This window comes from Paroedura picta, chromosome 1 (assembly GCF_049243985.1).
Source record: "Paroedura picta isolate Pp20150507F chromosome 1, Ppicta_v3.0, whole genome shotgun sequence".
In the NCBI taxonomy this organism is placed as follows: Eukaryota; Metazoa; Chordata; class Lepidosauria; order Squamata; family Gekkonidae; genus Paroedura; species Paroedura picta.
The window spans coordinates 177,756,636-177,782,207 of NC_135369.1; the positions used below are offsets into that span (position 1 = coordinate 177,756,636).

Sequence of the window (25,572 nt, forward strand, 5' to 3'; positions counted from 1 at the left end):
AAGTTTGATTCCCTGCTTCTCCATATGTAACCAGCTGGATGACCTTGGCCTCGAGGTCACAGTCCTGATAGTCCTATTCTAACTGAGCAGTTCTCTCAGCCCCACTTACCTCACAGGGTATCTGTTCTTGGGAGAGGAAGAGAAGACAATTGTAAGCTGTGTTGAGACTCTTATGTGGTAGTGAAAAGCGGGGTATAAAAGCCAATTCTTCTTCTATATACAAAACCAAAAAACTAATTGGTAGCCATAGAAAGTACTGTCTAGTTGCAGCTGACTTACGGCAACTCTGCAGGGTTTTCAAGGAAAGAGACATTCAGAGGCTGATTCTCCGAAGGTTCAAGGGGGTGGCAGGTGACAGTGGATGAGTGATAGGGTTGTGTGTGTCCTGCATAGTGCAAAGGGTTGGACTAGATGACCCATGAGGTCCCTTCCAACTCTATGATTCTATGAGAGGTGAGTTGTTACTGTCTACTTCTGCATAAGAATCCTAAATTTCCTTGGTTGTCTCCCATACAAGATCCCATACAAGCTAGGGCTGACCTTGCTTAGTTTCTGAGAGCCAATCAGATGAGGTTAGACTGGGCCATCCATCTCAGGGCAAGAAACTCACTACCACAGACTGGTTCAGGTTCATTTATTTACAGTCATTTAGACCAGTATCAGAATAGCATCACAGTTCAGACAAAATATGTAATCTAGAGAGCCAGTTTGGTGTAGTGGTTAGGAGTGCGGACTTCTAATCTGGCATGCCGGGTTCGGTTCTGCGCTCCCCCACATGCAGCCAGCTGGGTGACCTTGGGCTCGCCACAGTCCTGAGAAAGCTCCTCTGACCAAGCAGTAATATCAGGGCTCTCTCAGCCTCACCCACCCCACAGGGTGTCTGTTGTGGGGAGAGGAATGGGAAGGCGACTGTAAGCCACTTTGAGACTCCTTCGGGAAGAGAAAAGGGGCATATAAGAACCAACTCTTCTTCTTCTATATGTGTCCAGTTTGGTGTCCACTTTTTTAAAAACTACATCTTCAACAATAACACAGTCAAAGTCTAAAATTCTTCTTAATTTTTTTAAATATAAGAAAGCATTTGAAAAAAAGAATCAAGAAAAATTTAATGTTTGACTAGATCCAGAAATACAACCAGTCTCAAATCTGTACAAAATGAAGGTGCTTGTTTTATCATATTTAACCTTTACTGGTGCTGCGTATCATAATGGCGGTGGTACAATTACCGTAGGCAAATAACTAAACGAGCCTAAACTAGAACAATTCTCTACATACTATCTTCCAACGTGTGATGATGGTGCAGTCCTAGAGTACCAATAAGCCTCCTTCTCATTGACATGGCCAACACTGCATGCAAAAAGCTATAATTTAAATTTGCTGATCTATTTCCTTAAGCATCCATTAAGAAGCATCACTGGTATTTTCATTTCTTCCCTAGCACAGTACCTCCAGTCCTGATAGTTTGCCACCATGATCCCTGACAGGCTGGGCTCCTTTAGGTATAAGGAGATCTTGACAGCTACAGGGAAATTGAAATCTCATTATATCCTCGTCAACGAAGTTATCAACATCACTTGGTTGGAATATCATCAATTTATCTCCAGGTTTAAGTCTGAGTTCCAATCGCAATCTAGGTCAGTTTTAACCGACTTTGAAAAGATATTATTCCAGGTGAAGCTGCATTTGCAGCATCAGTTGTACAAACCCTTATTAAAGTATGACACTGAGTCTGAGCAAGTTGTATGGTGAAACAGATGATGAATTTGAATCGTACTATTCCTTTAGAGGAGTGGGAACTATTATGGAACAAAACTGTGAAACGGACAAAATGTTAGCTGTTAAAAGAAAAATTGTATGTTTTATAGATGGTACGTGACTCCTAAGCTGTTAGGTAAAGATTTCTGGAAACTTTGATATAAAATGTTGGAAACATAGGGAAAAGATTGGTGCCTTTTACCATATGTGGTGGACATGTAAAAAATGCAAAAATGTTGGGAAAAGTTCATGATATTTTAGAAGGACTGTTGAAAGTTAGATTTCCATTTTGTTCTGAATTTATGTTACTGAGTGTGTTACCAGTTAGTGTTCCTTGAAAAGCCGGTGATTTCTTATTTCATGCAACAGCGGCAGCACAACTCGTGGCGGCTAGGAGGTGGAAACACCAGGACGCACCCAAAGTTGTGGATTGGCTTGAGAAATTGGGAAAGTTGGCCAGAATGGAGAAGCTTACAAGTCTAATGAACAATCGCTCTGCAGATGAATTCCAGGAACTTTGGAGCTGTTATATCGACTAACTAGGTAGATAGTTAAGGAATGTATTGATTTTATAATCATGGAAACTCAACATGCACAGTGTTTCCATTTAGCATAGTTCATAATTATTGAATAACACAAATTGGGCTATTCAGTTTGTGAACAGAATAGTATTTTCATTAGGATTTCATTAGGGACTGTTCACTGGCCATTTTCTTAACTGACGACTCAGAAGGAACGAAGGATCTTTGAAAGGGTGGTAACCATGCAATTCCTCACTGTATAGTTTGCCTTTTTTACAATGTTGTGATGTTATAGCATTACTGCACGTGTGCAGAAAGAGGTCCCGTTGATCCATCCAGCCTTTATTGCAGTGTTGTGATGTTATGTTGCTGCACATGCACACAAAAAAGAGAAGGTTGTATTGCTGATGGAGTACATGACTACACAGCCACACCATTCCTTTTCAAAGGAAGTGCAGAACACATGGGGAGGGGTCTGAATTCCAAAAAAAAGAGTCTTCGGAATAAAGCCCTTTTTGTAGAAGGGGTAATGCAACTTGCTAGGAAGTGCTGGCAGCACTGAGGTGTGGGAAAAGATGTACCAGAAAAGAGCCATGAAATTACTTGATAATCCACTTATTTGACCTGGTGTTTCGATTTCCACGAACAGATCTGGAAATCAAAACTGACCATATTCCTTCAAATCAAGCACTGAACAGAAAATGGCAACATACATCTCTCCGTGTACTATTTTCCTCACCATTAACTTGAGGCCTTGAAACAGGATTGTGAATAGAAATTCTAAATTTCTTTTCGTTCCTCTTTACCCAACTTCTCCATAAAATCCCAAAATGTGTTTCTTTCCCGCCTTTTAGGGATTTGGAGTTTGAAACTGATTAGAAACTTTGTTTTATTCAAAGAGAAATCTGAAGAGAAGAGAGGAAGAAAGGGAAGTTGTGCTGAATTTCACCCTATAGATTAGCGATCCCCAACCTGTGGGCCGCGGACCACATGTGGTCCTTCGACTAATTGGAGGTGGGCCCCGAAGGACGCCTTCTCCCCCCCCGGCCCTTTTCTTCATCCCCCCCCAGCCCTTTACAACACACTTCATTGTTGTGGCGTGTCTGTATCTTATTTTGAAGGGATGTTTAAACATTACCATAGCGATCAGAGAGCGTTAGGGCAGTGGTTGAGAGTAGAGGAGTAAACTACCCCCCTCACTGGGCCTCAGTAAAAGGCGTTGAGTGGTCCCTGGCGTTGAGTGGTCCCCGGTGATAAAAAGGTCGGGGACCACTGCTATAGATGTTCAGAGGCAGGCAATGTCTTCCCAACTCTTCCTATACTTCTATTAGGGCACTGCTTTGTGGTACGTAACGTAAACAGAACAGGAATCAAAGAGAAACCCTTTTTTTCAAAGAGAATAAGAGGAATTAAAGGTTATATTAAAATAATGGATTTTGGAAACAGAAATTCCCCTTCTTGTAAGAACAACTATGTTAAAAATACACCTTAATATATCGGTAAAGAATCTGAATTTCGGCAACTGAGTGGACACGTCATTGTGGTCCATCAGAATATGTTTTGCACTTCCCATTTCTTGATAACGTAGCACCCACCATTCACAATCACTTTGCCAGCTCCCAAAAAGGCAGAGAACGCAGCTAGAGTTTGGAGGTTGCCTGTTGATCTCTCCGAACCAGAGTTCCATCTATCTCTTCCACACTTTGACAACCTGGAAGCAAGAAAGTTAAGAACGTAAGCCCACTGGCAATACACCCTGCCCTCAAATGAGCACTTTGGTGACCTTATATGTTGACAGAACTATGCAGGTCATGTCTCTTCTACAAATGTGACTCGCACTCAAGTAGAGAGCAGGAAAGACAGCAAAAGGACAGTCGCAGTCAAATGGTATCAAACATCAATGTTCTTACACAAAATCCACAGAAGTGCATAAACAGCTCATGGGTATACAACCAACATGCCCCTGTACAGGATTCTCAATTCCATGTAATGGATCTCACTTGAAAATCTATCCCAGTGGAACATACGAAAGGAGAACTCATAATTCTCTCATATTGTGCATCTTACCAGAAAGGGCCATTGCCAACCGGAACTCTTCTTTCAACATCTGGAGGACTTCCTTCACTCCCTCTTCACCCTGATTAAGTTAGACACATTGCATAATAAAGCACTTGAAGGTTATTGTGGGGCATCAGTTTTCCTGGTAAACAACAAATGGCGAGGACAGATTTCCCACCTCCATCCCAGCCCACTGACACTTTTGGTGTCAGAATATGCAAAACCTGCAGTGTGCATACTTGAGCAGAATATGAAGGGTGTCCTGCAGGGGGCATTGGAGGGGAGGTATATTTAGCATAGATAAGATAGGAACTTCCTGAGGATGTTCAAATTATCTCTCCAGTGTCCTGATTGGCTCAACAGGAAACATCCTGCATTTTGAGCACACTTCTTCCCTGCCTGCCTCCAGAATAGCTGAACAACAGAAGAATAACGGCAGAGAACAGTTTTCTAGGTCTCAATCTTTCTCCTTCTGTACAAAGTTGCTTCTCTTCCAAATAAAACTATTTTATCTTTAAGCAGCCTGGTGCTCTGCTTTCTCTGCACATTCAAACTCTGCCTACATTTAGTTGGTCACTATCTCAGGCTATGAATGGGCCACCAGTCACTATCTGCCAGTTCTGTTTTCAACTCAGTAAACCCAATCCTAGGGAGAAACCAAAACAGGCCCAGCAAGAGAGGGAAGTGCTCCTTGTACAAAACTCTGAGGTCTCACATCACCCCAGGGCAATGTGCTGGATGAGGGGGGAATATTAGCAGCACACTTGCTCTAACATGCTCTAACCAAGCATGTGCAAGAAATTTCTGGCAAGGGTTTTCTGTGCCTTTTAGCAGCCTTGACTAGGTAGCACTAGGTAGACCTAGACACAGTGACGGATCTTGTCCACTGACATTACTTAACAGAGGCAAGATATCTCCAGCCCCATTGCCCTCCTTTGGTACATATTGATTATGATCTATCATATTTTCATTCCCCAACCACTCCAGGAATGGGGGAAATTCAAAACCCTTATTTTATCCTCATAATCTCCCAGGGAAATAGATTAGGTTGAGATGAAGTGGCTGGGTCCCTGGGAGTTCCTTGGTTATTTATTTATTTATATTTATATACTGCTGCTCTCAAATGTCTCATGGCGGTTTACATCAGAGAATATGTACTTAGCATATTCAGATAGAAACTTCCTGGTATTTTTCAAAGACCGTCCTCCTGATTGACTCTTTGGACAATGATTGAAGATGGTTAGTTTGGTCTCTCCTCTTTCTATACATAGTTGTTGTCCTTCTTCATAAAACTATTTTTATTTGTTTAAGCCAGCCTTTCTCAAGTTTTTTACCACTGAGAAATGCCTGAAGCATTCTTCAGACTTTGAAAACCCCCAGAAGTGGTACAATTGAGCAAGATATGGTAGGGAAGCAGAGCTGTGCACACGCCCACCTGAGGCCCCACCCCATTCCATCCCCTCCAGGCTGGTGGGTCAATATGACCATATATGGTCATATCACCCAATAAATGTTTATCAAATTTTTAAAAATATATAAAATAATTAACTCCCACTCATTCAGGAAACCTTTCCAGGGCCTTCACGAAAAAAGGAAAGCTCCCAGCGGAATACCAACAGAAAAACAAGGAACCAACAGAAAAACAAGGATACCAGTGCCTCCCAACCCACACACAAAGTTTATTCTTCGATGCGACGACAGCAGCAAGACTAGAATTGGCCAAGAAATGGAAAACGCAAGAACTACCCTCGATAGAAGACTGGCTGAATAAATTAGCTGATTTTGCCAAGATGGCTAAACTGACACTGATAGACAACAGAAGAACAGAAGAGGCCTTTCGAGAACAATGGGGCCCTTACCTGAACTATTTAAGAAAATAATACAAAAGGGGATTGAAACGGGGAACTAAATGTATTAAATGAAGAGTATAACCTTTCTTTTTTCTGTACTAACAATGTAGATTGCATGTATTTCATTATCTTTAATCCTGGAAAATAAAAATAAAAATCTTATAAAAAAGAAAAGAAAAAGAAAAACAAGGAACCTATCCAAGGTAATATTCAAACAAATCTTTGACGAACATTTCCTGATACCTTTGAGCCGATGGTCTATTGATATTATTAAAACACTAATATAAGGACTCAACCACTGAAGAAGATATTGAAAACGGAAATCATCTAGAAACCGTTCTGGTTGATTCTTCATGTATATAAAAATTGTATTAAAATTGAATGTATATGTGTATGTGTGTGTGTATGTGTGTATGTGTGTATGTATGTATGTGTGTATAGTGAACAAGAATATTGCCTTGGATAGGTTCCTTGTTTTTCTGTTGGTACTTTAAACTCTGGCGGCAGGAACAGCATCCATACCCCCCCACCTGCCTGTATTCCTCAATGCAGCCACCCCCGTGACTTCCTCTTTTTCCCAACTGTATCTACACATACGTATATACAATGGTGATAGCATTAGGACTCCTCACAGTCCAGAACTGCCACCACCTTTTCACCCCTGACCTGTGCTGTAGTATGTCAGCAGGGTTTGGCAGGTTTGGCAGGGAAACAGACTCTTTACAGGGCTATGGGTAGAGGTCTGGGGGAGAACACACCATTCTGAAAGCCAAGCTTCGCCCACTCAGCCCCTCTGTAGTTGCTACCCTGGAGCTGGGGTTTATTATCTTTCAATAGAGGGGGAAGATCCAGGAATGGCATGAATGTTGGTTGGAATCAACACAGTTGTCTGGTGGATGGTCACCATTGACGTGGGGGCTTCCTGCTTTCTATGTGGTGTGTGTGTGTGTGGAGGGGGGGATTTCTGTGAAAGCAGACCAAACCTCAATAGACTAGCATCATCCCAAGGGACAGAAATGCTGTAAGAACAAACGAAAAAAACTATACCCACCCTAGAGTTTATTTTTGTTTGGCTTCCGTGTAATGGCTAGGCAAGAGTGGAAAATCTGAGTGGGAGTGTTATCCCTATGTCTGCAAATCAAACCAAGCCCTAACCAAAAATTTGGATGCGGCCTTTGTTTGTTTTCCCCAACCCAGAACAAAACTTGAACCAAACGAGAACGTCTGTGCCATGCCTCAACTGAAACCAGAACCTGAGACAATTTCAGCTTAGTGATGATGCTCTTTGCTAAGACCAGACGCGGGACAACCCCTGGACTTCACCAGGAAGACTAAGCATGCAAAAAAAAAGGGGGGGGGCAGTGGAATAATTATGTATCTGGAGGCTGCTTCAGTTATGATTTTTTTAAAGCAATTAGGGACTATCAGTGAGTTCTGTTGTGTTGGGCTGGATCCTACTCCCGCTCCATTGAGCAAAGTTTGGAGACTTCCTCCAGCCTAAGGAGTCTCCCTCCAACTTCAGTGGTTCTTCCACTGGAGGAACTACCACTTACATTGTCAGACAGCCTCTTAGCAGAAGGTTGGGGCCACACTGTTTCTCCATTTTTTCAAGAAGAAGAAGAAGAGTTGGTTCTTATACGCCGCTTTTCCCTACCCGAAGGAGGCTCAAAGCGGCTTACAGTCGCCTTCCCTTTCCTCTCCCCACAACAGACACCCTGTGGGGTGGGTGAGGCTGAGAAAGCCCTGATATCACTGCCCGGTCAGAACAGTTTTATCAGTGCCGTGGCGAGCCCACGGTCATTTCACCAGTGGAGCTGGTCATTTCACAAGTGGAGCTCTTCCGCCAGGTCTTTGCTTGAAGCCGGGGGGGGGGTGGAAGGTCCACTGGGCCCCTTCTTCAGATTAGAACGATTCAGCACCCCTGGAAATCTGGGCCCTGAGGCGTTGAGAGAGTGGAGGCTGACTGGGGGGGAGGGGCAGGATAGGATGAGTCTGTTTTCCCCCTCACAGCCAGAGTTACTATTTGTAATTTTATTACTTGCAATCTTCAAGTATTTAAAAGGCTGCCATGTAGAGGATGGAGCAGAGTTGTTCTCTCTTGCCCCGTAGGGACAGACCAGAACCAAGGGGATGAAATTAATCCAAAGGAAATTCTGTCTAAACATCCGGAAGAAGTTCCTGACATTTTAGAGCGGTTTCTCAGTGGAACAGGCTTCCTCGGGAGGTGGTGGGTTCTCCATCTTTGGAAATGTTTAATCAGAGGCTAGATAGCCATCTGACAGAGAGGCTGATTCTGTGAAGGTTCAAGGGGGTGGCAGATTAGAGTGGATGAGCGATAGGGTTGTGAGTGTCCTGCATAGTGCAGGGGGTTGGACTAGATGACCCAGGAGGTCCCTTCCAACTCTATGATTCTATGATTCTATAATGTTAATGTTTTTATGTGATGTAGGGTTTTTATTCTGCAACCCATCACGAGATGTTTTACGAGAGTGGTGGGTAATAAATCCAATAATAAAATAAATAAATATATATATTTGAACAGTTCCGCAGGGCCTGCACAAGAGAGCTGCTCCACCAGGCATTTGGTTGAGGTCGATCCAAACCACCGCTTCCCACTGTCCCCCCAAGCCTCCCTCTGACAGTCATTCCAGAGCCACCCAAACCACTGGGCCTCAGTACAAGTTAACCAATGCTCTAGTAATCTACCGTTTATTATTATCATTATATTATTATTATTATTATGATTCGATTTATTGCCCGCCGCTCCCTTGCGGCTCGTGGTGGGTTACAACATTCTAAAACCCCCATAAAATCCAATAAAATCCATTAACAGCAACTACAATCCAACAGTTTAGTTAGCAAGCTAACATGGCAAGATCGGCTAGTCAACTTCCCCCCCCCTACTAGCAGGTGGAGAGGGGATACTGATGGTACCCATCCCCAATCCCAATCCCAGGTCCCGGGGGGGGCATAGGTGTTAGCCTTGGCCTCAACCATAAACCTAGCGGACGAGCTCCGTCTTGCAGGCCCTGCGGAACGATGGAAGATCCCGCAGGGCCCGCAGCTCTCCCGGGAGCTCATTCCACCAGGCAGGGGCCAGGACCGAAAAGGCCAGGCGTGCTTCCCTAGGGCCGGGAACGACCAACAAATTTTCTCCCGCAGAACATAAGGCTCTGCGGGGGGCATAGGGCTTATTGTTATAGTGTTATTGTTTCTGCTGTTGCCATATCACTACAAACTGAGTTAATTGTATTGTTCCCATTTCATGTAAACCACCCTGAGCCTTCGGGGAGGGCGGTATATAAATAAAATAAATAAGTAAATAATAAAAATATATTAAGAACATAAAGATTCAGTTTGCAGTTGGATGTTTTCCCTTTCATTCATACTTTGGAAAGGATATCGTTCTTTGGATCTAGCATAAGGTGACCAGATTTCAACATTGGTAAAGCGGGACACCATTGACTGGGGGGGGGGGGGGTCTTGATTTAAAATGTGGTCTATATGGAGCAACAAAAAAATTCATAGAATGCATAGAATGCAAAACTAGTATTGTAATATATATATTTTTAATTTCAACATAAGTGCAATTTGCCAGGTGCCCCCAGATGTCCTTCCAAAAGTGGGACAATCTGGTCACCTTAATCTAGCAGCCAAAAAGAAATTTCTATTCCTACCGTTGCCACTCTGGATTGGGGAATCCCTGGAGATGGCGGTGGGGCATGGAGTCTGCAGAGGGATCAGTTTGTGGAGGGCGTCTCAGCAGGGTAAGATGCCATAGAATTGAGGAAAAGGTCTGCAGACCTACCTCTTGACTGCACCCTGAGTAAACTATTCTTGACCTTTTTAAACATTACCTTGTAGACAAGGCCCCAGATCACAGGCCTGCCAATGAACACTGCTTTGGCTCCAAGGGCCAGGGCCTTGAGAACATCTGAGCCTTTCCTTATGCCACCATCTAGATACACTTCAACCTTCCCTTCCACGGCTCCTATTATTTCAGGCAGCACATCAATCTGAAAAAGAAAGAAGGAACATCAACGTTGCCACAACCACCCGTTCAAGTTTCTAAAATATCAGGGTCAAAGACTGGTTTTTTCAAAGGAGCAAGAACAACTCTGTGGATTGGCACACTTGGTTGCCAATCTCACCCTGTGAAATTCCTGGAGATTTGGAGGTGTGGAAGGGAGAGACTGGGGAGCAATATTACCTAGATTCTATGATATACTTTAGAGCAGTGGTTCTCAACCGGGGGGGTGAGGACCCCTTTGGGGGTCAAACAACCCTTTCACAGGGGTCATGGCAGGGCAAGCAGCTTGGCCAGGGGGGCGCCATCTACACAACAGCCTTGCGGGGTAGATCGAGATAGAGCATTTGTCTGTCTGGAGCAGCAGAAAAGAGCGAGATCGGCATGGTGGGACAAGAGGCAGAACTGAACTGAGAAACCCCGGGAAAAACCCAATTTATATACAATCATGAACATTGGTCATGACATTGGTCATAAACGGTCATGACTGGGGAAGGCACTGGCAAACCACCCCGTATTGAGTCTGTCATGAAAACGCTAGAGGGCGTCACCCCAAGGGTCAGACATGACTCGGTGCTTGCACAGGGGATACCTTTACCTTTTTATGAACATTGGATCTTCACGCCATTGGTCAGTTTCGGTTTAATTTCTGTGAAAGAACCCTTGCCTGATTTTATGGTTGGGGGTCACCCCAGCATGAGGAACTATATTAAAGGGTCGCGGCATTAGGAAGGTTGAGAACCACTACCTTAGAATCTTCCCTCTGGAGTGGCTATTTTCCCCAGAGGACATGACTGTCTGGCAATCAGGTGTAATTTTAAGAAAATCTGAAGTCCCAGCTGGAGGTTGGCCACCCTATACACACAACATTATATATGTACTAGGAAGAAAAATGGACCACAGAAAGGCAGAGGGAGGGCAGAAGGGCCCCTGCAGATCCTTTTACTACACCAAAGAGTCTCAAAGCATATTATAATCGCCTACCCTTCCTCTCCCCACAACAGACACCCTGGGGGGTAGGTGAGGCTCTGAGAGAACTGTGACTGGCCCAAGGTCACCCAGCTGGCTGCATGTGGAGGAGGAGTGGGGAATCAAGCCTGGCTCTCCAGATTAGAGGCCGCCGTTCTTAACCATGACACCAAGCTAAGTCTCATTGGAAATACGGGACTATAGAGTGGGTTAGTGTATCTGCCTCCTTTCAAGTTATACTGCACTGGAAGGGTAACATTGTTTAGCCAGCTTTTTTGTGCATGCAGCAAGTATAGTGCATGAAAAATGGTGTTGGGTCACTGCTGTACACACTGGGAAGCAACTTCCAATTCGGGAATTAAAATATTGTTGTATTTTGAAAAGGCCCCTACTAAACCTATCCAGATCCCCCATTCTGAACATGACAAAACATTCACTTCTTTATGGACAGGGCATTTTGATTTGTTCCCGCAAGCCAAGAATCATAGAATAATAGAACCACAGAGTTGGAAGAGACCTCCGAAGTCATCTAGACCAGTGGTCCCCAACCTTTTTATCACCGGGGACCTGTCAACGTTTGACAATTTTACTGAGGCCTGGGGTGGGCAGTCTTTTGCCAAGGGATGTCGCCACCACCTGAGCCCCTGCTCCGTTTGCTTTCCCACTGGCACCTGTGACTTCCTGCTGCCCGCTGGGGGGCACTGCCAGCAGCAGCTGTGCAGTGCCATGATGAGGGGGAGCCCCAGCTATGGCGGCAGCTGGAGAGCACCAAAGGTGAGCCGGCGGCAGAGTGGCAGGGCAGCCCCCAAGGCAGCAGCTATGGAGGAAGAAGAGGAGGAGCCACGGCCTGGTATCGACTGATCAATGGACCAGTCCCGGTCCTCGGACCGGGGATTGGGGACCACCGATCTAGACCAACCCCCTGCAGAATGCAGGAAATTCACAACTCATCTGCCCACCCACAGTGACCCCAATTCCTTGTCCAGATGTTTCCCCTTCCCCCAAATAAAACCCCCAGAATCCCTGGTCAGTCTAGTCTGGAGGAGATTCGCCTCCTGACCCCAAAGAAAACCAGCATGCCAACAGATGAGATATCAACGAGCTCAGCTATTTGCTCTGGTGGGGATGCAGAAAAGTGAAGCGAGATGAACTCCAAGTCTCAAATCAACTAACCCCAATCCTTTCGCAGTGTTGATATAAGCGAGTCCAAAGGAGCCCATGTGAATACAAACCCATGTGCCATGCCCTGAAAACAATGCTCCTAGGAGACAAGGTAGGGCACGCATCGTTTCTTTGAAGGTGGGAAGCAGTGGCCAGAGGCAAGGAGAACTCGCCGCTTCCAATTTGCTTGTATATTCCGATTGAGGTTTTCCCTAGTCATCTGGCAAACAATGAAAGGGCTTGTTTTTCCTCCTTAAGGTTTTGTTTCCTTGCCAGAAATACTTGGGTCCACTTCCGCCTATGTAAGTTCACTTTCACATCCAGGCAAACGGTGCCAAGAGCTGTTGCTTGAGTGTGACACAGGCCATAATTAAAGTACACATTTCATCAACATGTAACCAGACACTAGGAAGCGTTCACCCGTTTGGACTCGACTTGTTCTCAAAAACCAAATAATAAGCTGAACCATATTGTCAGGTTTCAAGAATGGAAAATGCTCCCACCAGGCTCTAAAGGGTTACTTTTTCTATTGTCAAACTTGGCAAAGGGCCATCGCTCATTAGCCGACCACGTATCAGGCCCCAGACTTTGGCTCCCAAGTTTAAAGGATCGTGGGGAGCAGGGCCAAGACCAACTTGGGGCTTTGAAGAGCTAAAATCCATCGGCGTTGACAGCACCGGCTTAGATAGACCGGTGGTTTGATGCAGCACAAAGCAGATTCGTTTAGACACATTACCGCTGGAGATGTTGAGAGCTGCCATTCATTAGCCTTTTCAAAATTATGGGTTAGTCAGGATGCCCATCCCCAGGTCCTACCTTTGGAATTGTTACTCATCTCCGGATTAAAGAGCTCATTTCCCCTGGAGAAAACGGCTGCTTTGGAAGGTGAACTCCATAGCATTAGATTCCACTGAGGTCCATCCCTGCCCCCAAATCCCAACTAATGCCAGCTCAATCCCCAGAGTCTGCAGGTATGTCCCAACCACAGCTGGCAACTCTAAAGGCTAGATTCATCTAGCTACAGATGGCAAGCCTCTGGTTCCCCTCCCAGCAGCCCTGGGAAAATTGATACCACCCAGATTGTAGGGCCCATGTAGACTGATAACCATAGAGTAGGCTTTCTCAACTAGGGTTTCATGAAATCCTGGGGTTTCTTGGTGGCTCTGGAAGGGTTTCCTGAATAGGTGGAAGTTAATTAATTTTATTAACATATATTTTAAAGTTGTTAAACACTTATCAGGTGATATGAACATATATGGTCATGTTGACCTGACACATACACACACCCCTCCCAAAATGGCTAATTATGGGCCTGGGGATGTGCAGAATATGGTTGGGAAGCATTGGGAAGGGGAGGGGGTCTCAGGTGGGCATTGTACACAGCTCTGCTTCCCAACCATATTCTGCACACTTGCATCGCTTCTGGGGTTTCTCAAAGCCTGAAGAATGTTTTTCAATGGTAAAAAGAAGTTGAGAAGGGTTGCCATAGAGTTTGAGGCTAGAGTTACCAGCCTCCAGTTCGGTCCTAGAATTCTCCCAGAAAAATAACTGATCCCTAGACTGGGGTCATCAAGGCCATGGTACCGGGGCGCCAGCAGCCACGTCTGCCTCCCCCCCCACAGCGAGAAGGAAGGGAAGAGGCAGCCGCGGCTGCCGGCACACGGGCGACGCAAACACACATGCGTGCAGTTGCCGCGCATGTACGTTGCGCCCCCTGGTGGCAAAAACACGCATGTGTGGAAACTGCGCACATGTGCATTAGCGCCACCTGGTGGTGAAAACGTACATGCGCGGCAGCTGCGCGTGCACGTTTGCGAGCAGGTGCCGCGCGTGTGCGCGGCACCAGGGCTGTCAGCTCTCCCCTCACCCCCGGAGGCGGTCCCTGTCCTCAGAAAGGTTGGGGACCGCTACTCTAGATTACACAGATCAGTTTCCATGACGAAAATGGCTGCTTTGGACACTGGACTCTATGGTGTCCCATCCTCACATTTTTAGAAAGTGGACACTGCTTTCAGACACCTTTGGGCAGTGAAAAGCAGGGTATAAAAACTAAATCTTCTTCTCACACATGAGTGCTCAAACAAACACTAAATCTAACCTGCTAGGCATGATCAGAATTCCCCATCAGAGATGCTGAAAGGAAAAATCTGGCGTGCACTGGAATAAATTAACTGAACAGCTGCCTAACTATAGTTTTTAATGTTTTATTGTAAGTTGTAGATGATAGAGTTCTACTGTAATTTATTTTTATGGTGGACATGTTTTTGTATTTTGTATGTTTTGATGATGATGTTCACCGCCTTGAGCCGCTATGCGGGAAGGTGGCATACAAATCTAATTTTAAAAATTAATAATGCATTTAATTAATAACACCACTAATAAATCCCCAAGGTCTAGCTTTTCTTTGTTGGAAATTAGTCCTGAAATTATCAGAGTGCTTAAGGCTTAAGAGTGCAGCAGAGCACACCTAGTTTGTGTGTCTAGAATAAGGAACAAAGTAAGCTCTTTATCTCGGTGAATTAATATGAGTCCTTTATTGTAAGGAACTCCATTCTAGACAGGATAGAGAAGAGTGGGGATTCTAATCCAGTCTGGAGATGCAGGGTTCTATGTCCTACTTTCATGGTGCCAAGATGGAGGCATTTGGCATAGTAAGGAGAGATGTCAAGCAGAAGGAAGATTCTCTAAGGGTAGCATCAGTGCAGTAGAAAGGAAGGCTGGCCTGTCTATCTCCCTAACTCTTATAGTCCCCTTCTGAAATCTGAGGCTAAGAGACAGCATAAAGTCCCTCACTCCCTTCTCATTACTTTCCTCTGGAAAGCAAAAGTCTACAACATAAGTCCCTCTGCTTTGTGCTAGTTTCTGAAAACTAAGCCAACCAAATAGTCAAATACACATACAATATTACACCAACATCCACAAAATCCACCCATGAAATCTACTGAGGATCAGCCAGCCTTTAGGAATGGTTCTTCCAATACTCACCGTGGCTGGAACGCCATCCAATTGACGTGCTCCATGGTTTGACACCAGAATTCCATTTACACCATGGTTTACCGCTTCTCTGGCATCATCAGCTGGAAAGTTCAGAAAAAAGGAACTCACATTTGTAAGTTGTAACTCATACAAAACCAAAAAGGGAGCGAAAACCCAACCTTAACAAAGTCAGGAACTCTAAAGTTGTAAAACAATATACAATTTTTACAATTATTTATTAAAGTGCACCAATATTAGGTTAAAAACAAAGTCAAAACTATATAAAAGCTATACAGATCTAACTGCACATGAACAGACCTGACGCGTTTCGACCCTACTGGGTCTTCCTTAGTGGTCAATAATATTAAATAATGCCCTCTTATCTAAAACCAATTATGAAGTATAGCTGGGTGGTCAAAGGAAATCTGTTCAGGGTCACCCCAACAAATACTAGTATAGTGTTTCTTTTTGGAGCCCCAAAATGTATGTAATACGTATATTATCTAAGAACACCACTCTCAGCTATTGTTTTATTCTGCATAGAGAGTGCATCTTGTGTGTGTCAGTATGACAGTTTATGCACTGGGAACTTCACTGCCCCGGCTCCCATGCAGGAGCACAAATTGGGTGCGGATGAGGTACACCAGGCCAAATGCGGGTGCACCCATGTGGGTGCAGAAAGAGATGGGGCTACCTGCCATGACTAAAACTCCAGCCTGCAGTCTGGCATGAAACCTCCAGTGTGTAAACAGTCTATGTGTTGGGGCTGCACCTAACAGAGTGCATTACAAGTCTATTACTTGTTTATACTGTTGATCCACTCAAGAACATATGTATCCATGTGTCCAGTCACTATGAAAATGGACTGCAGCTTTTCCTCTATTTGTGATCACACCCTTCTCCTACCATATACATGGAAAACATGTATCTTGGAAAGGGTTGTGATTCAGTGGTAGGATACCTGCTTGGCATGCAGAATGTCCCAGGATCAATCCCAGCATCTCCATTTTAACGGGTACCACCCTGAACTATGCAAATGGACTGCAGCTTTTCCTCTATTTGTGATCACACCCTTCTCCTACCATATACATGGGAAACATGTATCTTGGAAGGGGTTGTGATTCAGTGGTAGGACACCTGCTTGGCATGCAGAAGGTCCCAGGTTCAATACCCAGCATCTCCATTTAAACAGGTGCCACACAATACCCCAAACCATTGCTTGTAGGTTTGTGTCCATCCCAATCTCTTCCAACACTACATTTTAAATGAAAACATTTTAATAAATATTTTCATAAATAAAACGCCTAAAGTGACCTCGTGCAGCATAAAATCTCTTGCAATATCCGACTCGGGTTACTCTTCAGCCAAACAAACCTCTGAGGATGCCTTTAGCCACAATTGGCAAGTTCGTCAGACCTCTGAGCCACTTCAGATCCTCCCATTTAATTGACGGATCAATTGCCTCCGCAACATAGACAGAAAGGCCACTGTTTTCTCCATAGCCCTTCTCAGACGAAAACGCCAGGTCATTCGTTTCAAAATTTTTCATTCTGAAAGGAACAATAACAATAACATTCTTATAACTCTCCCTTCCCTGTACGGCTCAGGGCGGGTAACAAGAAGTCTTAAAACAATACATTATAGTGCATGCAGGTTAAAACAATCATCATCTATGTACATTAGATAATTTAGCTTTTAAAAACTTCAAAAGCAGCTCATCTACAATTAAAATTTATATCCTCAGGCCGTAACTATGCTGAAAAGATCTTCCTTTTTCCTTTTCTTTTTAATGGATGGATTTTTCAGGTAGACTTTTCAGGTAGGGAGGCCAGGATCTATCGATCTTATTTCCCTTCAGAAGTTTCAGAAAACAAATGTTTTTAACATCCAGCTTCAAATAATCATTAACACAATAATTAATCCACAGTGAAATCTTCATTTTTCTGGGGAGGAGGGATGAGTTGATATTTGATATGCCACAACTTGTTTAGTATCCGAAACTCGGTGGATTTTTACACAAATTCTGCAGTCACTGTGTGGGCTCAGGGCAGGGTATGGCTATCACATCCAAAGCCCTTTCGTGGCCTTGGACACAGGTAGCTACAGAACTGCTTCTCATTTTATGCTCTACTATGACAAGGTTGTTCATCTAAGGCAGGCTTTCTCAACCAGGGTTTCAACAATCCCTAGGGCTTCCTGATGGCCCTGGAAGGGCTTTTCAAATGGGTGGGAGTTAATTAATTGTAATATATATTTTACATTTGTTAAACATTTATTTATAGAGCCTCGTGTGGCGCAGGGTGGTAAGGCAGCCGACATGCTGTCTGAAGCTCTGCCCATGAGGCTGGGAGTTCGATCCCAGCAGCCGGCTCAAGGTTGACTCGGCCTTCCATCCTTCCGAGGTCGGTAAAATGAGTACCCAGCTTGCTGGGGGGTAAAACGGTAATGACTGGGGAAGGGAATGGCAAACCACCTTGTATTGAGTCTGCCAAGAAAACGCTGGAGGGCGTCACCCCAGGGTTAGACATGACCCGGTGCTCGCACAAGGAATAACTTTACCTTTAAGCATTTATTTATTTGTTTGTTTGTTTTTCACTTTGTATGCCGCCACTCCTCCAATGGTCTCGCGGCAGTTCACAAGAATAAAACATTAAAATACAATAAAAGCCTATAAAATCGTCCCGTACAACAAAGGCAGCAAGTGGTCAAATACCCTTCTAGTTACGCCCGATCCTATCCCTCCTCATTTATCAGGTGATATGGCCCTATATGGTCCTGTTGACCTGCCCTCCCCTCTCAAAAATAGCCAGTGACGGGGCCCAGAGGGGTCCCAGGTGTGTGTGTACACAGCTCTGCTTCCCAGCCATATTCTGCACGATCACACCAGTACTGGGGTTTCTTGAAGCCTGAAGAATGTTTCAGGGGTTTCCCAAAGTTAAAAACATTGAGAGAGGCTGATCTAAGCACAGCATTCTCAAGGTTGCACCCTGCAGGTGGGTAAGATTGACAGATGTCTATACACCTGTATCCTGTTGTGCTCTCCCACATATGGAGGGGCCCGCCTGCAGAGTTCAAAAAAGCCTTTGACATTAGTCATTCTGCAAACTATGTAAAACGGACTATTATACACCCAGTTGGAGTTTCTTGACTGCTCTGCACAGTTTCTGAATGGTTGGGAATTGATTTTTTTATATATATTTTTAAATTTGTTAAACATTTATCTGGTGATATGACCATGTATGGTCATGTCGACCCACCCACCCCTCCCCAAATGGCCAGTGATGGGCCTGGAGGGGGTGGGAAAGGGAGGGGACCCAGCTGGGTGTGTACACAGCTATGCCTCCCAACCATATGAAATCCTGGGGTTTCTTGGTGGCTCTGGAAGGGATTCCGGAATGGGTGGAAGTTAATTAATGTTGTATATATTTTGTTACTTATCAGCTTGATATGACTCTATATGGTCATGTTGATGACACACACACACCCTCCCAAAATGGCTAATTTTGTTCTTCACACAGCACTTCACTTAACACAATTGGCTTCATGAAGATGTGTTTATGGCCACTGGCTTTGAGCCAAACCTACACAATACTTTTTTTTTGATGAATCAAGTCCAGACTCACTTTCCCCACAGTCATGGTCAGTCCTACAGTGCGGATCTTTTGATCCTCACAAGGGCTAGCCCTTGATGATTAAGTATGAAGATGTCTGCAACTGCTTCATGGAACTTGACCATTTTACCTGATTTAATATCTACTGTTATCTTATAGATAGGAAAAAGCAGTTTAACACCTGGCAATCCATACAAGCCATACTGGGTATCCAGTTTTGACCACAAGGGTGTGATGCTTGGGTGTAACACCCCTCAAATGAGGAGGAGGAGGACGAGAAGGAAAAGAAGAGTTGGTTTTTATACCTCGCTTTTTACTGCCTGAAGGAATCTCAAAGCGGCTTGCAATCTCCTTCCCTTCCTCTCCCCACAACAGATGCTCTGTGAGGAAGGTGAGGCTGAGAGAGCTCTGACAGGACTGCTCTGTGAGAACAGCACTATAAGGACTGTGACTAGCCCGAGGTCATCCAGCCGGCTACACGTGGAGGAGCAGGGAATCAAACCCAGCTCTCCCGATTAGAAGCTGTCTCTCTTAACCACTACGCCACACACACATCAACCCAAAAAATACTGCAGATGGACCAGTGCCAACACATACCTCAGATGTGGAGGGAGCTGAAACTTGTTCCGCACATCATCTAAACGTTTGCCAAGGAACGGTGTGTCCACGGTCACAAAAATGCCTTTGTACCCAGCTCTTTCGGCACGTTGCACAAGGGACCTGGTGACCTCCCGATCTTTATAGATGTAAAGCTGCATCCAGAGAACTGCTTCCGGAGCTGCCTGGGCAACTTCTTCAATGGAGGATGTGGCCCAAGAGCTCAGCATCATTCCCGTGTCCACGGAACTGCAAGCTGAAGAACAGAGAGGACACACATCCATGACACACAAGAAGTCTTCAGTTATCCTCTACATCAGGGGTAGTCAAACTGTGGCCCTCCAGATGTCCATGAACTACAATTCCCATGAGCCCCTGCCAGCATTTGCTGGCAGGGGCTCATGGGAATTGTAGTCCATGGACATCTGGAGGGCCGCAGTTTGACTACCCCTGCTCTACATACTTTACAAGTCAACAGGCACCTTTGGGATCCTGACGCAGGAAGGTGAGCTCCACCACAAAATGGCTGCCACAGAAGGCAAGACCAGTATGGTGTAGTGGTTAAAAGTGGCAGCCTCTAATCTGGAGAATCAGATTTGATTCCCTGCTCCTCCACATGGAGCCAGCCAGGTGAACTTAGGCTGGTCACAGTCCTGTTAGAGTTGTTCTTGCAGAGAAAAGGCTGCAGATACATGTTCAAATCGACCAGAATTTGGCAAGATTTATAGTGGAAAAAATGTGAGTGCAGAATGTACCCTGGAGAGCAGGGCTTGACTCTCCACTCCTCCACAGGCAGCCAGCTGGGTTACTTTGGGCCAGTCACAGTTCTCTATAAGCTCTCTCAGCCCCACCTACCTCATGGGGTGTCTGTTGTGGGGAGAGGAAGGGAAGACGATTGTAAGCTGCTTTGGGATTCCTTTGGATAGTGAGAAGCGGGGTATAAAAAGCCAGCTCTCCACCTCCTCTTTTTCTTCTTCATTAGAATTCTGCATAGGCAAGCCTATCTCCAGTGACCAATCAGAAGCTGTGCTTGGGGAAAGCACCACTTGGCCCCACCCACTTGCTAAAAACTCCTGGCAAGCATTAATCTTTGGGAATCCTGATCAGTCTCTAGTTCTCTCTGGAATCAGGTCAAGATTTTGGACAGGTGCCTTGGCTGCATTAAGTGACTGCCTTTGCTCAAAAATGGTGAATGTACCCTTATTGGTCCCCCTGGACCTCTAAGCAGCATGGGATACATTGTTTAAGACGGGTGGGTTTTCATTAATGACTTAATATTTTACATTTTTATTATATTTTGTTTTGCAAATGCCCTTGTAAAAACAGCATAATTTTTTTTCTAAATAGATAAAGTGGGTATACAGATCATAGAATTGGAAAGGATCTCCAGGGTCATCTAGTCCAACACTCTGTAGAATGCAGGAAATTCACAACTACCTGCCCACCCACAGTGACCCTAATTCTGCTACTCCCCCCCCCAAAAAAAAACAAACAAACCCAGAATCCCTGGCCTGGAAGAAATTTGCCTTCCAACCCCAAAGTGGTAGTTGGCATTTCCCTGGGCATGCAAGAAAGGGCCCAGCACCGACACAATCCCTTCTGCCCACCCACTCACAACCTGCCTAAGTTCACAGAAGCAGCTTTTCTGACAGATGGCTATCTAAGCCTTTGCTTAAAAACTTCCAAAGCAGGAGAACCCACCACCTCCCAAGGAAGCGTGTTCCACTGAGGAACCGCTCTAGCTGTCAATAACTTCTTATGGATGGCTAATTTTTTAAAAACTTTCAACCCATTTCTTCTGGTCCAACCGCTGGGGCAACAGAAAACAACTGAGCTCCATCCGCAATATGGCATCCTTTCAAATACTTGAAGATGGCTATCATATCACCTCTTAGTCACCTTCTAAAGAGCCTCTTGTGGTGCAGAGTGGTAAGGCAGCCGCCTGAAAGCTTTGCCCACGAGGCTGGGAGTTCAATCCCAGCAGTCGGCTCAAGGTTGACTCAGCCTTCCATCCTTCCGAGGTTGGTAAAATGAGTACCCAGCTTGCTGGGGGGGTAAACGGTAATGACTGGGGAAGGCACTGGCAAAACCACCCCGTATTGAGTCTGCCATGAAAACACTGGAGGGCATCACCCCAAGGGTCAGACATATCTTGGTGCTTGCACAGGGGATACCTCTACCTTTACCTTTAGTCACCTTCTCTCCAGGCTAAACAGACCTAGCTCCCTCAACCTTTCTTCATGCAACTTACTCTCCAAACCCATCTCTATTGCCTTCCTCTGGAAACACTCCGGTTGTCTCTTTTGATGTGTCTACCTTTCTTTCTCATTGTAGTCATTAAAACACAAGTCTTATCTAAGTTAAGGGGGCGGTCTGTAAACAGTTTAACCAGAGATCAGAAGTGCAACTTTCTCCTCACTCATGAGTTAACCTTTTTGCAATTTTAACCATTTGTCAGCATTTTCTTAAAACTTTATTTAAATCCAGCCTCTCTTCCCAACGGGGACCCAAAGCAGCTTACATTGTTCTCCTCTCCATCGTTTTATCCTCACAACATCCCTGTGAGGTAGACTAGGCTGCGACTGTGCCTGGCCCAAGGTCATCCAATGAATTTTCAGGCTGTGAACGGATATTCAAAACTGGGTCTTCCAGATACTAGTTTGACACTTTAACCACTACACAGCACTGTCTCGATGTTTCCAAGTCAATAAATATTGCCAACACAAGCATCATAAATAGGCCGTGTCTGCTCAAATAATTGGCGTTCTCTTTTTAAAAGCCACGAATACTTCCTCTTTTCTTTTAAAAAGCCTCTTATGCTTTTGTCACTTGTCAGTAACAAGCCAAATGTCTTCATTTCCTCAGACAAATTGGACCACCCTAGTCAAGTTCTCTGGGCTCACCATTATCCCAGTCGGTAAATCAGGTGAACTACCTGCTCTTTATCACAAGTCATGGTTCCTTATTTCAGAATTCAAGCAAATGAGATACTTCCAGACTGCAAAAAAGCAACAAATTTAAGACAAATTATCTCCTCTAGTTTTTGGATTAAAGAATAAAATAGTTTTTACTATGAAGAGAAATAAGTACATATAGAAAAAGGATGGAGGAGATTTCTGTCTAGCTATCTAACTGTTCTCTGCGGTCATTTTGTTGTAGAGACAAGCATGGAGAAAGTGTGCTCAAAGCAGCAAGAAGTATCCCACTGAGGCAATCAGGACACTGGAGGAGATGGCTGGAGGGACTGTCTTAGTCCTTATGTCCCATGCAAAGCTCTTTGCTCTGTGAATCTGAATAAATTGGAGATCCCTAGCCAATAGGAAGTATATCTGGCTTCAAACAGGGCCAGGGCCTTTTCAGTCCTGGCCCCTACCTGGTGGGTTGAGTTCCTGGAAGAGCTAAGGGCCCTGTTAGAACTATCACAGTTCCGCAGGGCCTACAAGTCAGAGCTCTTCCACCAGGTGTTTGGTTGAAGTTGGGATGAGGAACATCTGATGGGTCCCTCCTCTGAACACCTCACCCTGAACCTGAAGCATGGGATCAGTGTGGTTCATCAAGTTTGAGAGGAGGAGAGAAGGATGAGTGGGCTTAGGGTTGGTGGCTATTGTTGGTTTTATGTTTTAACTCTGATAGAAACTGCCACAAGCTGGCCGGACCAGGAATGGTGGTCAACGAATGAACGGATTAATGAATTAATGTACATTAAATTTGTTGCTTTTTTTGCGGTCAGGAATAATTTGGCAGGAGCTCATGGGAACTGTAGTCCATCGGTATCGGTACCACAGTTTGGCCACCCCTGCATTACAAGGACAGCTTATTCTGACCATACCCTCAGCTGGCTGGCCTGATCTCATCAGATCTTGGAAGCTAAGCATGGTTGGCCCTGGTTAGCATTTGGATGAGAGACCACAAACAAAGTCCAGGAGTGCTATCCAGAAACAGGCAGTGACAAACCGCATCTGCATGGGGCTGCCATGAGTCAACTCCAGCTTGATAGCTCTTTCCGTCATATTCTAATTAAGTGCAAGAACTGCTCTGACATACGTAAAGCATTCCTGGGCACATTCCTGTGCTCTTTACAGAATCACAGAGAGTTGAAAGATACCACCAAGGACCATCCGGTCCAGCCCTCCAACTTCTCAGGAGCTTAGAAATAACACACTGTGGTACCCAGAACTGGACATGTTCCAAATGAGGTCTAACTTTTAGATGCTCTTCAGGTGGTGAAACTATTTCAAGCACCCCCAGGATGGGCATGTCCCCAACAAGGCATCACCCCAAAATCCTTTAATGGGATCCCCTAGTGAAGCGATCCCCAACCTGTGGGCCGCGGACCACATGTGATCCTTCGACTAATTGGAGGTGAGCCTCGAAGGACGCCTTCTCCCCCCCCCGGTCCTTTACTTCATCCCCCCCCAGCCCTTTTCAACACACTTCATTGTTGTGGCATGTCTGTATCTTATTTTGAAGGGATGTTTAAACATTACCACAGTGATCAGAGAGCGTTAGGGCAGTGGTTGAGATAGAGGAGTAAACTACCCCCCCACTGGGTCTCAGTAAAAGGCAACTGGTCCCCCGGTGAGTGGTCCCCGGTGATAAAAAGGTTGGGGACCACTGCCTTAGTGTGTGTGTGTGTGGGGGGGGGACAGGCACACAGGCAGGGGTCACCCCCCTCCCAAAAGAATCCAGTGCTTATGCTGACACTATGTATTTGTACTGTACAAAGTCAACGTGATGTATGAATGGTGGCGCCATGTCTTTCTTCCGGTCTTCCGTTATTGCTGGTAATACCAACTTTCCTGGTTATATATTTTTTTAATTTTAAAATGCATCTTGATCCTCCTTTGGAGGAGGGAAAATACCTAGCTATGTGGATTACATCAGATCTTTCATCATTGATGGCCCCTATTTTGGGAAGATGGCTTTCTACTTAAGGTCTTAGAGCGCCACCATGTGGAACAATGATCTAGCAACCTTCTCCTAAGTATGTCCTTGCTGGAGGAGCATGGATTTCCCTCCTTGACCCAGGGCTGTCTTAAAGCATGGGTGCACTGGGTCCCACAGGCATAGGGGCTCCATGCTAACCTATTGATAGTTTGTAATGTTTGAATGCGCAAGCTGTTTATATAAGGTGAAAATTGCAGAATGTTTCACAGCCTTTCTCTACTTTTTTTACCATTGAGAAACCCCTGAAATATTCTTCAGGCTTTGAGAAATCCCAGAAGTGGCGTGATTGTGCAGAATATTGTAGGGAAACAGCGGTGTACACACCTACCCAGGACCCCTCCCCATCTTACCCCCCTCCAGGCCCATCACTGGCAATTGGGGGGGGGGGAACGCGTGGCATGACCATACATGGCCATATCACACATTAAATGTTTAACTAATTTTAAAAATATATATCAAAAATTAATTACTCCCAACCATTCAGGAAACCCTTCCAGAGCCCTCATGAAACCCTGGCTGAGAAAGCTTCATGTATTATAAAGCCAGTCTCCACAAAGAAATTTCACAAATGTTTATGTTGAACTCTTGATTAATAACAAATAATTCATAAGTCATTCCATACTGTGCCATCTCCGGCTGCATGATTTTTCAACTGAGTACCATTTATATATTGAAATTTTTGTTTTTCAAGTTCAAGGCTCATGTTTGTGCAGATTAATCTTTGCTGCACAGCATGTTTTTTATGGTTTCAACTCTGATTTTGTTGTAGGCAGGGATAAATATAGGTTTAATGTAATCAATAATTTACATTTATTCCTGTCTTATGTAGGTAGGACTCCAGGATCCTATAACACCGTTAAAATGGCCCTGCATTTGCCAGGAACTTTTCCCAACATCTGCTGGGGCTCCCCAGATGCCCTTCCATGACTGAACAATTTGATCTCCCCAGTGTTGTTATTCATGTTGTGTTGTGAATTGTTACCTGATAGATTGTTGTGATGTTCTATTGAAATTTGTATAATGTTATAGACTGTTATAATGTTCCATGTAAATTTATTCAATGTTCCATGTAAACTGCTCAGAGCAGTGAAGAATGGGCG

At 44.8% G+C, this 25,572-nt stretch overlaps 1 protein-coding gene across 3 annotated transcripts in view; it reads right to left on the minus strand.

Annotated features, from left to right (window-relative positions):
* HAO1 (hydroxyacid oxidase 1) overlaps positions 1-25,572 on the minus strand; it is a 30,328-nt gene that overhangs the window by 634 nt on the left and 4,122 nt on the right. The window contains exons 3-9 of one of the 3 annotated variants that reach the window (XM_077313274.1): positions 19,526-19,781; positions 16,692-16,867; positions 15,327-15,418; positions 10,042-10,200; positions 4,344-4,413; positions 3,872-3,987; positions 1,049-2,645 (exon numbers count right to left, since the gene is read on the minus strand). In XM_077313274.1, coding sequence (XP_077169389.1) covers positions 3,917-3,987; positions 4,344-4,413; positions 10,042-10,200; positions 15,327-15,418; positions 16,692-16,867; positions 19,526-19,781 — 824 coding nt within the window. In that variant the 3' untranslated portion in view covers positions 1,049-2,645; positions 3,872-3,916. Of the gene's footprint in view, positions 1-1,048; positions 3,988-4,343; positions 4,414-10,041; positions 10,201-15,326; positions 15,419-16,691; positions 16,868-19,525; positions 19,782-25,572 lie in introns of those variants that run through there. The other 2 variants (XM_077313281.1, XM_077313289.1) reach the window with 2 other exon arrangements.